This window comes from Nematolebias whitei, chromosome 5, assembly GCF_014905685.2.
Source record: "Nematolebias whitei isolate Nwh7 chromosome 5, NemWhi1, whole genome shotgun sequence".
In the NCBI taxonomy this organism is placed as follows: domain Eukaryota; kingdom Metazoa; phylum Chordata; class Actinopteri; order Cyprinodontiformes; family Rivulidae; genus Nematolebias; species Nematolebias whitei.
The window spans coordinates 39078866-39090238 of record NC_056502.1 but is presented as its reverse complement, the minus strand read 5'-3'; the positions used below and the strand labels follow the sequence as shown (position 1 = coordinate 39090238).

The following is an 11373-nucleotide window of genomic DNA, read 5'->3' as shown; positions in this document are numbered from 1 at the left end:
TGTAGTCACCAAAAATTTAGTCTTTAAAAAATTTTTTTTTTCTTATTACAATTTAGACATGAGGTGCAAATGCAACCGAAAATGTGTTTTTTAAATAACCAAAGCAGAGTAAAGAGGCCTTACGTTGTCTAGGAATATTTACCCAAAGCTATGTGTTACACCTATGAAGAATTTTATGTTTTTGATCTAATGGCTCTATGATGTTAATCTTTTATTAAATGATATACCTTCAGGTTGCCCTTTGTGGTAAAAGCCCTTCCACAAATAGAGCAGGCAAATGGTTTCTCTCCTGTGTGTGTCCGCTCATGGATTTGCAGAGCGCTAGCTGAAGAAAAGTTCTTTCCACACGAGTGGCAGTTGTGTTGCTTAGGAGTCCGACGTGGAGGTGGGGGGGCCAACATAGGATTGATGCTAGGACTCGCTGTGGTTGGGGGTGCTGCAGCTGGAACCTGAATGCCCACAGGCAAGTGTGAATTGTCGCTCAAAGACTTGCCATGTCCATTCATTTCCATTTTGATCATGTTTGATGCAGTGCTTGCTAAATTAGGTGTACCAAGGCCTGAAAAACATTAAGAAAAAACAAAGATTAATATTTGTAATACCGTCATAATAAATTACATCTGTTCTGCTAATGAAAGAGTCTCATAGCTGCCATATTAATCATTTTATCTTTTTTTAACACTATTCAGGTTTACACCAGTAATTTTTGGTTATTTATTGCATACATGTTCATAATACTGACTGAGATTTGTACCAATACTGAACTGATTTTATATGTTATATTTTAGCCACATTTGCTTCTACTCACCCCGATCTCTGTTTAGAAACAACATGTTGAAGTGGCTCTCCTCCTTGATGAAATGTCTGCCAGGTTGAGTGGCAGTCAGATCAAGGGCCCCAGTGCCTTCATTTCCAGAAAGCGGAGAAGGGGTCTCTGATTTTTCTGACTTCACTGTTGTCAAGCCAGCTGCAATATTCTCCTGGCCCTCTTCTGCCATCATGGCACTGCTGTTATTATTACTGAGTGTAGCTGGGGACTTGGACCGCTGGCTCTCAGAATGGCTGTGAACTGGGGACAAATGATGCATTGAGCCAGAAGACTCTGACAAAGTGGGGCTCCCCAAGCTTTGACTTTCAGCATCCCCCACTGCATTCAAGGAATCGGCTGTAAAACAGTCAGTATCCCCTGCAAAGCTGCAGCCATTCTGTGAAGGCTTCAGGCCAAATGAGCGGGTTATGTTGGCAGTGGAGTCAATCATCTTCATTTGGTTTTCCATCGCAGCAATGCTGGAAATGATGGAAGTTGGTGGGGAGCTCCCAGGTGAGTAAGGTTTAGATGGGTCAAATTCTCCATCTTTAAAGTCCACCTCATCATCCATAGCCTGCTCCATTTCATCCAGCAGATCATCATCATAGTTGCTCATTGCATCTAAGCTCTTCTCATCAAAGGAAACATCGGTTTCCATCTCTTGTAGACTTTCTGGGACTGGGGTGTTGGGAATCTGCCCTCCCATGTGCATACGGATGTGCTGTTGTAGCACAACAGCATTGGTGAACTTTTTCTGACATATAGGGCAGGAGTGCTGGACTCGAAGTGGGGGTTTAGACCTGTGGACACCAAAGTGTGTTTTTAGGTTTCCCTTAGTGGTAAAAGCTCGTCCACATATCTTGCATTTGAATGGCCTCTCGCCAGTGTGGATACGGTAGTGCATCTTCAGAGCGCTCTGGCAGCTTAGAACACGATGACATATAACACACTGGTTCGGATCAGTCATCTTCTTATCAATGTTCTCAACGAGCTGCTGCAGCTTTGATGTCTCTGAGGTTTGCATAGAGTCTAGGAGGCCTCCAAAGGGAAACTTGGCCTTAAACTGGTCAGACAGCATTGGAAGGACTGGATGAGAGATGGAATTAGAAACAGAGTTTGGGCTACTGATAGGCTCAGTGACTTGGCCACTACCTGATGGTGTTGTGGTGGTGACAGTGGAGGAAAGAAGCACTTGAGTTACTGTAGTTGTGGTGATTGCGTTTTCTCCAGGCCTTGTAGAACAAGTTGGGGACAGGAGAATGCCTTCAGGTTTCAAGAGAGGAGGTGCATCACTTCCAAAGCTGGGTTTTGGGGAGGGTGAAGTAGTGGTCATGCCAGAGTCAGTGGTGATATTTGGGGACAAAGATGCACACTCACTTGTGGGTGGAGAGGGTCTTTGAGGTGACCTGTTAAGTGGAGTGAGACTCGGGGACTCGTTATAACCTCCAATCATACTTGGGAGTGTTGCAGGCAGCTGAAGCCCAACAGAGGTGGGGACAGTGGGGAGGACAGGTTTACTGTCCAGCCATGTGGTAACAGGTTTTTCTGGGGGCAAGGACATGCCATATGGAATGCCAGAGCTTGTTGGAACATTGTCCAGGTACTCTGGTACAGGGTAAGGGTTCATTTGAATGTGTGGGTATTTTTCTTTGTGCCTTTGGAAATGGACCTTCAAATTTCCCTTGGTGGAAAATCGGTTACCACATATGTTGCATTTATAGGGCCTCTCTCCAGTGTGGGAACGCAGGTGGATCTGCAGAGCACTGTCACTGCCAAAGACCTTGGCACAAAATCGACACTTATGCTTAAAGAAGGGGTCTTCAGAACTGGGCTTGGTGTCAAACACAGACACATTGGGGGGCTTTCCCTTGCGGTGCTTCATTAGCGCTGAAAGGGGGTCAAGTGCATTGGCTGTGGCTGCTATGCTGGCCAGTGGATTGGGGAAGATGACGCTGCTCGAGGAGCTGTGAGGTATCAGTGGTAGACTGGAGGCAGAGCTCAAGATGCTGCTGTGATTTAGTGAGGGAGGGGTAGTGGAGTTTCTAGGAAGAGCCGAGCTGCTACTTATGCCACCACTTCCTGTTATGCAACTGCTAGTGTTACTGTTGTTAGTTGAGACAGTAGCAGAGCAGGAGGAGTGTAGAGATGACAATCCAGCCCCACTTGGTGGGGGAAATACTGAATTATTTGTGGATGTATTTGGAACTGAAGAAGTGGATTGCTGAGTACTACTCTGCGGTGTTTGAGTGAGAGACCCTTCTATTGCTGAGGTCAGAGGTGAAGGGCCTTGTCCACTAAGAGTGGCTGGCAACCTGACAGGCAGCTGATGGACAGGGGGTGTGATGAAGTTATGCAGATGAAGCTGACTTGCAACAGGAGGGACACAGGAGGATACAGATCCCTGGCTTCCAGCAGCCGCGTTGTGATGGAGGTTGACAGCAGATTGTGGGGGAGACTGTCTGTTCATGAGGGCCACCTGACTTCGGATTTGTTCTATTAGCTGGAGTTGATGAATCTGCTGTTGCTGAAGGGCCATAAGCTGATCCAGGATCATAGGAATAGCCATAGTGGAAACCCCACTGCCTGCTGCTGCCCTTACACTCTGTGAAAACTGGGCAACTGCAACCCGAGTGCCATGCAGAGTCTCCAAGGTAACATTGGTGCTTGGCATGGCGTAGCTTGTAACAGCAGTGGGGACCACATCGTTGAGCTGAGGTAGGGAGCCATCTGGCTCAGGGGATGTCACATCTCTGTCTTCGGCTTCTATGTTTTTGTCAGGAGAAAGCTCCAGCTCCATCTGCTCATCCTCCTTTTCCAGGACACTGACCTCATTTAAGTTATCTGTCTCTGGGATGTCATCTACCTCACCGACAGGACTCTGGTTGCCCTCCCTTGCATCCTCGCTGTCATCTTGCTCACTGGGGCAGCTAAGAACAGGTGAGGGCTCTGAGGGGTACTCCTGTGAGGGGTTAGGCGTATCCTCATTGTCATTCACTATGAGCACCAGGGGGTTCTTAGTACAGCTCTTTAAATGTTCACAGAAATCTGACCACTTGAAGAACTCGGCACAACACTTTTCACATACATGAGTCTCTTCGCTGCCGCTGCGGCTCTCATTCCCGCTGTCAGCATCATCCAGCACTTCACCCCGGGCTGCAGGGAGGGAGGGAAGAGGGTCGTGGGAGGGGATGACAAGGAAAGAAAGGAGGAGGATAAAAGAATAAATGAATAATTAATCAATAAAGAATTCACACATTTTTTCGCAGTGAAATGCAGCAAAGGTTTAACCTTTGAGTTTTTTAACATAGCAAAAATCAATATACTTTTTATTTATTTTTTACTCTCAACAAATTACCCTAGTTCCCCAATCCTCAAGACCCAGATTTGTGCATTCACACCCTCTCCATAGAGCCAGCTAATAATTTTCTTTGTGCAATCCATCAAATTATGAGGGCCTATCAATTGTGGATACTGCTGCTTAATGAAATTCCATAGAACGTATTGATTTCCAATATTTCATACAATTCACAGCTGCCTCATCTGTTGGGTACAAATAGGGACTTTGATGGCCCCATTAGGATTCCCCTCTGCTATCAAGCTCAGTCATTTCCACCTGAATTTTAAAAGCTTAGGCTTTTCTAACTGCTAACGTTTTAACCCTAAAAATCAAAGGACTGTAATCTGCGTGACTAAAGAAAGCTGACTTTGAGAAGTTTTCTTCTTTTTCTTTTTTTACTCAAACTGCTTCAGAATTGCTCTTGTTAAGGGATAAAAGATATACTGTGTTGCTTTGTCTGTGTCTTTCTCCCAAGCTTTTTGACACAAGACTACAAATTACATACTTGTGCCATGGCACCAAAGTCTCTGATTAGTTACACATGTTTAATCACAGTTGTAGCGAGCCACTTCCTCTTCCACAGGCAGCCCTCAAGAGTCAAACAAACCGGCACAAGCTCTGACCTGATTCACACCTGAACAAAATCATGGAATAAAGGCCTCCGCTGTGGGTTTATTTATTTTATCTTTTTAAAATATAATTATAAAATCTGTGTTTGTGTGTGTACAACTCATTTTAATGCTATAAGAAGTAAACTCAGTCACAGTCATCTACATTCGTCTAAAGCTTTGTGTTCAAATAACGACGCAACAAACGTTTAATATATTCATGAATTTAGGAATTATTTATTCATTTTACACTATGAACATGTTACCCTGTTTATTTTAATCTTATTATTATTATTTTTATAATTGTCATCCAAAAAGTGTTAAATTCATTAAATAAATCTTGGATTTATGTTGTAAAAGTAGAATAAAAGTGGAGTGAGCTGCCGTAAAGCAGACATATAGGGGGATGTGCCAATTACAGTGACTCATTAGTAAAGAAATTCATCACTCCCCCCTGTAGTCAGCGACCAAAGGGAAGGGGGGGGGAGGAGGTGCACGATGCTCTGCTGTGTCTTTGACTTAATTAATTATAAACAGAATCATTTCGGACAGACTTTGTGCGAGTGTAAAACCTGCACGTTGCCAAATAAAATCAAAAACCGATTAACCATCGGTGATATTATAATATCTTTATATTCATGCAACTCCAATATGAGCATGTAATTTTGCTCCTGAAAATAAAAATAAAATAAACTGAAAAAAAAAAAAAAACGAGAAGTGAAATGGAGCCAGAGATTGGAAATGTAAGTGACACGTGACATGGAGCTAAAAAGCTCCTTAACCCAGCGGCGGACAGCAGAACACATTTCCATAATTGAGGGTTGAAAGGTCAACACAAATGAGTAGGCATTGTGTTGAGCTGATTAGTTATTAGAATGGTATTACTGTCAATCTCTTTTATTCATTCGTACAATTACAAGTGGGGGCCTTTGTACGCCTCTGACCTCACACACACAAACACACACAATCGCACATTTTCATAGACGAACAATGTTCCCAGAGACTGGTGAAACCTTAAAAATACTAACACAATTCCTCTTATTGTCCTCCTGGTTTAATTTAAACAATCAATTTATATGAACAAATATTAATGAAAGCAATAAAAGAATTCATTCAAGCAGCATTTGTTTTAATTCTTCTTCAAAACACATTTGTAAATTGAAGCTGATTTTTATTATCTTCCCTGTCGGCGGGTTTATCCCTTTTACGCGTGTCGCTCAAGTCATCATAAGAATATTACGAAACGTTTTGTTCTAAATTATAAATCCCCAGCCTTAATTGCTGGAAAACGCTGCAGACAGGTGAAATCGTGTGTGCGTTGCCATTTGAGGAAATTAAAAAAGAACCATTAAGATGCAGAAATATGCTGCTGACTGTGTGAGTTTGAGCGCTGCAACAATTAGTCAGTGGTAATTACAGCAATACAAAACAGAACCACGACCACCTGATCATCTTTAAACCTCCATGCAAGGTATTTAAAAAAATAAAAAAGCCCGTGCTCATAATAATAATAATAATAAAACAGCTGCGTTCAGCATCCGAGTGCAGCAGAATGCGTTGTGCAGCTGTCACAGCCACGTTTTACGGTTATTTGCAAGACAGTGAAAAGGTGTGCATGTTTTTGTGCGTGTGTGTGTGCGTGTGTGTGTCACAGGGTGTTATTGATTTCCTCAGCCCTATAGGAAGAGAACGGAAAACAAAATCCAATCAGTTTTTAATTCCTTTAAAAGTCTTCATTTACCCAGATGTAAATATTTAGCTGGATGCAGTCATTGAAGGCTCTGAATCTGTTTTTAATGTTTTACTCGGAAAGCTACGTTGAAATCCCAAATATAGAATGTTAAATCAGCTGATGTTCACTGAATGTGTTCGAGAACAAAGAAAAAATAGGTACAAATGTCCCCATTCCTAAGAATAGTGTTTTTTTTTATAAAAACACATAAAAATCTTATCCTATTTCTTTGCATTGTACTTTAAAAAATAGTAAAATCAAATTTGGCAGCCTACGCAGAGTTTATCATGAGAACAGTGTGCACGTACAGTATTTCTGCTTTAAAGGATCCATGGAGGTCTAACAGCATCACTCTTCCTGCTCAGGCTGAGAAAAACAAAGGCCTGCTGGGTCCAAACCCGCAATTTTAATTTCTGTTTTATTTTAAACGACTTTCACGCACTATTTAAATGATTTGAACTATTTTAGGTGAAACACAAAAAAACATCCGATTTGACAAGTAGGCTGTCCATTTTTGATTTAAACCAAGAAACCTTTAAAAGAACTGTCCTGGTAAGCGTTTCCTGGATTAATCGTGAGCATCCTCTGTGCTGCAGAGGCTCGAGCGCCCTGAGCGCTGCGAGCGTGCCATCGGGCCGGTCAGCCCTGCTGCACGGTGGTACAGTCACATCTGCACAGACACACGGGCCTTTGTCATCGCCTGCAGATGTGCAGCAGCCAAAACATTAACGATTTGTTTGTGCAACACGGTATTCGATGACGGCACTCAGTCCAGATGACTCTGTCGCTCGTCAAGATGTCTTTATGTGAGGAGCCAGGGAGGATCTGATGGGCGGCCATGCTTTCATGCAAAGAGCATATTTAATAAATCTGTGCTTCTTTTAATATATAACATTCAAAAATGTTACACTGCTTTGAACTGACTATCCATTGTGTTAATTTATGTTATTTTATAAAATCACCTAAGCAAAAGTAAATCCATCCAACGACCAAATGCACAGCTTTAGTAGGCGAAGGTTAGCTTGGAGCTAAACCCTGCTGTCTGTTGTTAAGCGCTGCCTCCTCTTCCTCTCAGTCACAAACGCACTTGCTGCCGTGTGTTTTCAGCGCTGAGCAGTGATTAAGACGCAGCCGCATTCGAGTGGCTTCTCGAAGACGTCCTCCGCTCGGCTGTGTGGGTGGTCCGCAGGCCCAGTGGTGAGAAGGAATTAAAACAAAAGGCAAACAAAGCCCCCCCTCACTGCAGGGGAAGGGGGCCGCAACTATGTTGTCACTGTCAGCAGGGATTTTATCACTTTGCTACATTTTTTTCTTCTCCTCATCAACAGTTGTGTGGAGGCGGGAAAACTAAATATTTCAACGCTAAAATGCAAGTTTTCCAATTCAGCTGCACAGACGGGACAGGAAGTGCAGTTCAAACGTCCTCTCAGAGACGTTTAAGGTAATATTCAGTCAAAAAAATCCCCTCCTGCGTGGGACCTTATACATCTAATGATAAATCCTCTGGAGTGTGTTTTGACTTGTTTTTATCAACAAATGCCCCCACCACCACCTACACACACCCCTTCAGTGACACCAGCTGAGGAAGTGGCCGTGCGGTGAACAGCCCGCTTGCACTTTGGAGGACACGAGTAAGCTGCGCTGCCAGGGTCAGCGGCACACATGTTCTAATTGTCCAAGCAGCTCCACACCTCCAGGCAGGATCTGGCTGGCCGGGACGACACAAAGGTTAAGTCAGCAGGCTTTGTAAAAGCACTCCTAAGCTGACTCCCCCTCTAACCCCACCCTTCCTTCTTCTTTTCACACCATGCTAACACACATACACTACCCCTTCATGTCCCCCCTACGCTGGGGGCGAGCAAGTGTCCTGAAGGCCTGAGGAGGGGGAGATGAGAGCTTGTTGGCACTTGATTTTCGGGGCTGCGGGGTGTTAAAGTGACCTCTCGGAGCTGCAGCGAAACACGAGAAGGATCGATGAAAACCTGAAAGCGTTCTACGTTGTGATATTTTATGAAATGTGCTCGAATGGACACGCTCCATAAGTCCATCTGAGCGCAGGCCCGGTGCCGTACTTCTGCAGCACCAGTGGATTTAAAGTCTATATCGGGCGGCTGCTGGCGGCGGGAACTACTGAATTTATTCCGTTTAAAAACGCGACAAATCGTCAAAGCCGGCGATCGATGGCGTTCGTCACAGGCTGCACCGCAGGAGCAACGGGCGGAGAATCCGATCACGCTGCGACCACGCACGGACAGTATGACATTAGGAGCTTGTCGTGTAAAGCAGCTTTGGATGCGACACGGTGTTATTAGGTTTATTTAAGTGTGTATGGGCTCTGTGTGCCGGGCCACATGCTCAGGATTGTTGCTGTGCTGCATCTGCTCCTGAACACTGAGCCACTGTCCAGCAGGAACATTCCACGGCAACTTCCAGTCATCAACACAATGCCATTGTCAGTCTACAGTATGTGTGTGTGTGTGTGTGTGTGTTTAGTTTTAAGGTGCGTGTCAAAAACAAGAGCAAATTCCAGAGTTGTATTTCTAAATTCATCTGAATTGGCTCGTTCCCCTCATGTTTCCACTTCTTGAATGTTTGAGTCTGAATTTTTTTTATTCTAATTCTGACTCAAATGAATAGTTCAGTTAAAAATAAACGTAAAATGAATGAATTCCTCAATCCAACAGGAGAGAAACCTGATGGATGTCGTGCATCTCTGACCAGAATTTAAAAAGGAAAATGGGGGTGATGTCAACACTCAAACAGTGTTTGTGTTTTGTGCATGTGAACAGCCCATAAATTACAAACACCCCGAAGAGTAAATGGGACAAAAGAGCCAGGAGTCATTAATGTGACCCCCCCACCACCACACACACACACACACACACACACACACACACACACACCAACATTTCATGCAAAGACAGCCTCTCTCCCCAAAGATTACATCACACTTTTTTTTTCTAAAGAAGCCTGGAGAAGTGTGTGTGCACGTGCGTATTTGTGAGTAGTGACATAGTAGCAGTGATTTGCTGAAAACCATTCTTTAAAAATGAACACAATAAATTCTAATCGTATTTCTAAAATGTCGAGGAGCAAAACAAAACAAGCCAAACACACGAAACGTCGCTGAAAATCAATCTTTTCATTATTTAACTTTTATTTTATTTTTTTAATCTTAATTGTTCCCATCCAGTTCTTTCCAACTCGGTGAGGCTGTTTCTGTTGGCCTGCAGGATAAATAATCCTGCCCTCCATATGGCGAGGACAGGCTCTGTCGAGCGATCTTGAGCGAAAGGGAACAAATCAAGTGTGCTAAATTTATGTGAGGAGGGTAAACAAAAAACATTTCCATGACAAAACAAGGCTTCGACCTGCAACAGACTCCGCATTTTGTCCCTCCGAGTTCCAGGCAAGCGCCCACAGGACAAAAGGCAGGCGTGCTCTTCAACAAATAATAATAAGCACAACTGCTTTTGATGGAAACTAACACATTTATATCACTCTGAATGTTTTCTATTTCAAATGAATAATTGCAGGGCTCATTTAAAGCCATCTGTTGGTGGATGTTTGCAGAGTTGTGTGTCTGAGGAAACCAAATCAAGTGTAAGAGTCCAGCTCTGATGTTGGGACATAAAACAGCTTGAAATCAGTTGCAGTTTGAACAGGCCTCTGTAAAATAATCCTGAATAAAAAAAGGCCTCTGTAAAATAATCCTGAATAAAAAAGGCCTCTGTAAAATAATCCTGAATAAAAAAGGCCTCTGTAAAATAATCCTGAATAAAAAGGCCTGTGGCAGCACAGTGTACAGAGTGTGAGGCTCTTAATCCTGGAAGTCATCTGTCAGGCAGGACAACACATGGAAGGGGATTAAAATAAAACTTGAATCGTGACAATGTTCTACTTCTGTCCTCTCTGTGAAACTTTTACCTCAATCAAAGCGTCGGAGCTGAAAACATGTCCAGCTCCTCCGCTGCTGCTGAACCAAGAACTCGTTTATTCCGAGGATGAAATGCACGGACGCACGGGAGCTGCAGCTGCTCGGGTCCACTCACCGTGCTCGGAGTCCACCACAGCTGGATCCTCGTCCGACTTGAGCTGCTGCGGCTTGGCTTGTTTGCGTCGCGACATGCTGCTGCTGCTGCTGCTGCTGCTGCTGGGGGCGTCAGGGCTGAAGGTGCTGCTGCTGCTGAGTTCGCGCTGCGAGATGCGTCTGCGTTTTGCAGCTGCATCAGCCACGGGATCCACGCGCACAAAAAGTTCGCAGAAAAGTGTCCGGGACGGCAGCAGAGTTGGGGGGTGGGGTGGGGGTGGGGGGGGATCAGCGGCTGTTGCTGCTTCTGCCGCCGCCGCCGCCGCTGCTGTGCGTCGGATTGCGCATGTCGGGATAATAATTATGATAGTGAATAATGCCACGCGATTAATGGCACCGTGTGAAGGTGGGGAGGATTGGCTGGAGTCCAGCGGACGCGCATTGGATATGGTAATGAGGGACGGGCTAAGCAATTAGCTGCTTCACTCTCAGACTTTGTCCGTCGCCCTTTTTTTTTTTTTTTTTTTGTCTTTCTTTTCCTCCCCCAACAACACAACACACCAGTTCTGCCCAGTTCACTGTGAGGTCTCCAACTGGGGACGCCGGGCTCCTCTCCCCTCCACTCTCACAAAGCGCGCACTCTTCTGATGTGCATCACTTCATTTTGCGCACAACTTCTGAAAGTGTCCGTCTCCTCGCGCTGTCCTTAACTTTTCCTCGTTCCCCTGTCGGAGGCTGAACTTTACTCCTGCTGGAAGACAAGCGACTTGAACGTGTTTCAGGACTTCAAAGTGTGTGTGTGTGTGTGTGTTATCTCTGCGGGTAAAGTGGATGTTTGCTTTGCGGGGGGAGGTTTCC

At 44.5% G+C, this 11373-nt stretch overlaps 1 protein-coding gene across 1 annotated transcript in view; it reads right to left on the bottom strand.

The window, feature by feature from the left end:
* The window catches only part of sall3a (spalt-like transcription factor 3a), a 12056-nt gene extending 1382 nt beyond the window's left edge, over positions 1 to 10674 (bottom strand). Inside the window, exons 1-3 of the mRNA XM_037676447.1 lie at positions 10538 to 10674; positions 809 to 3961; positions 228 to 559 (exon numbers count right to left, since the gene is read on the bottom strand). Of these exons, the coding sequence (XP_037532375.1) occupies positions 228 to 559; positions 809 to 3961; positions 10538 to 10613 (3561 nt within the window). The 5' untranslated portion in view covers positions 10614 to 10674. The remainder of the gene's footprint in view (positions 1 to 227; positions 560 to 808; positions 3962 to 10537) is intronic.
* Between the last annotated feature and the right edge of the window lie 699 nt (positions 10675 to 11373).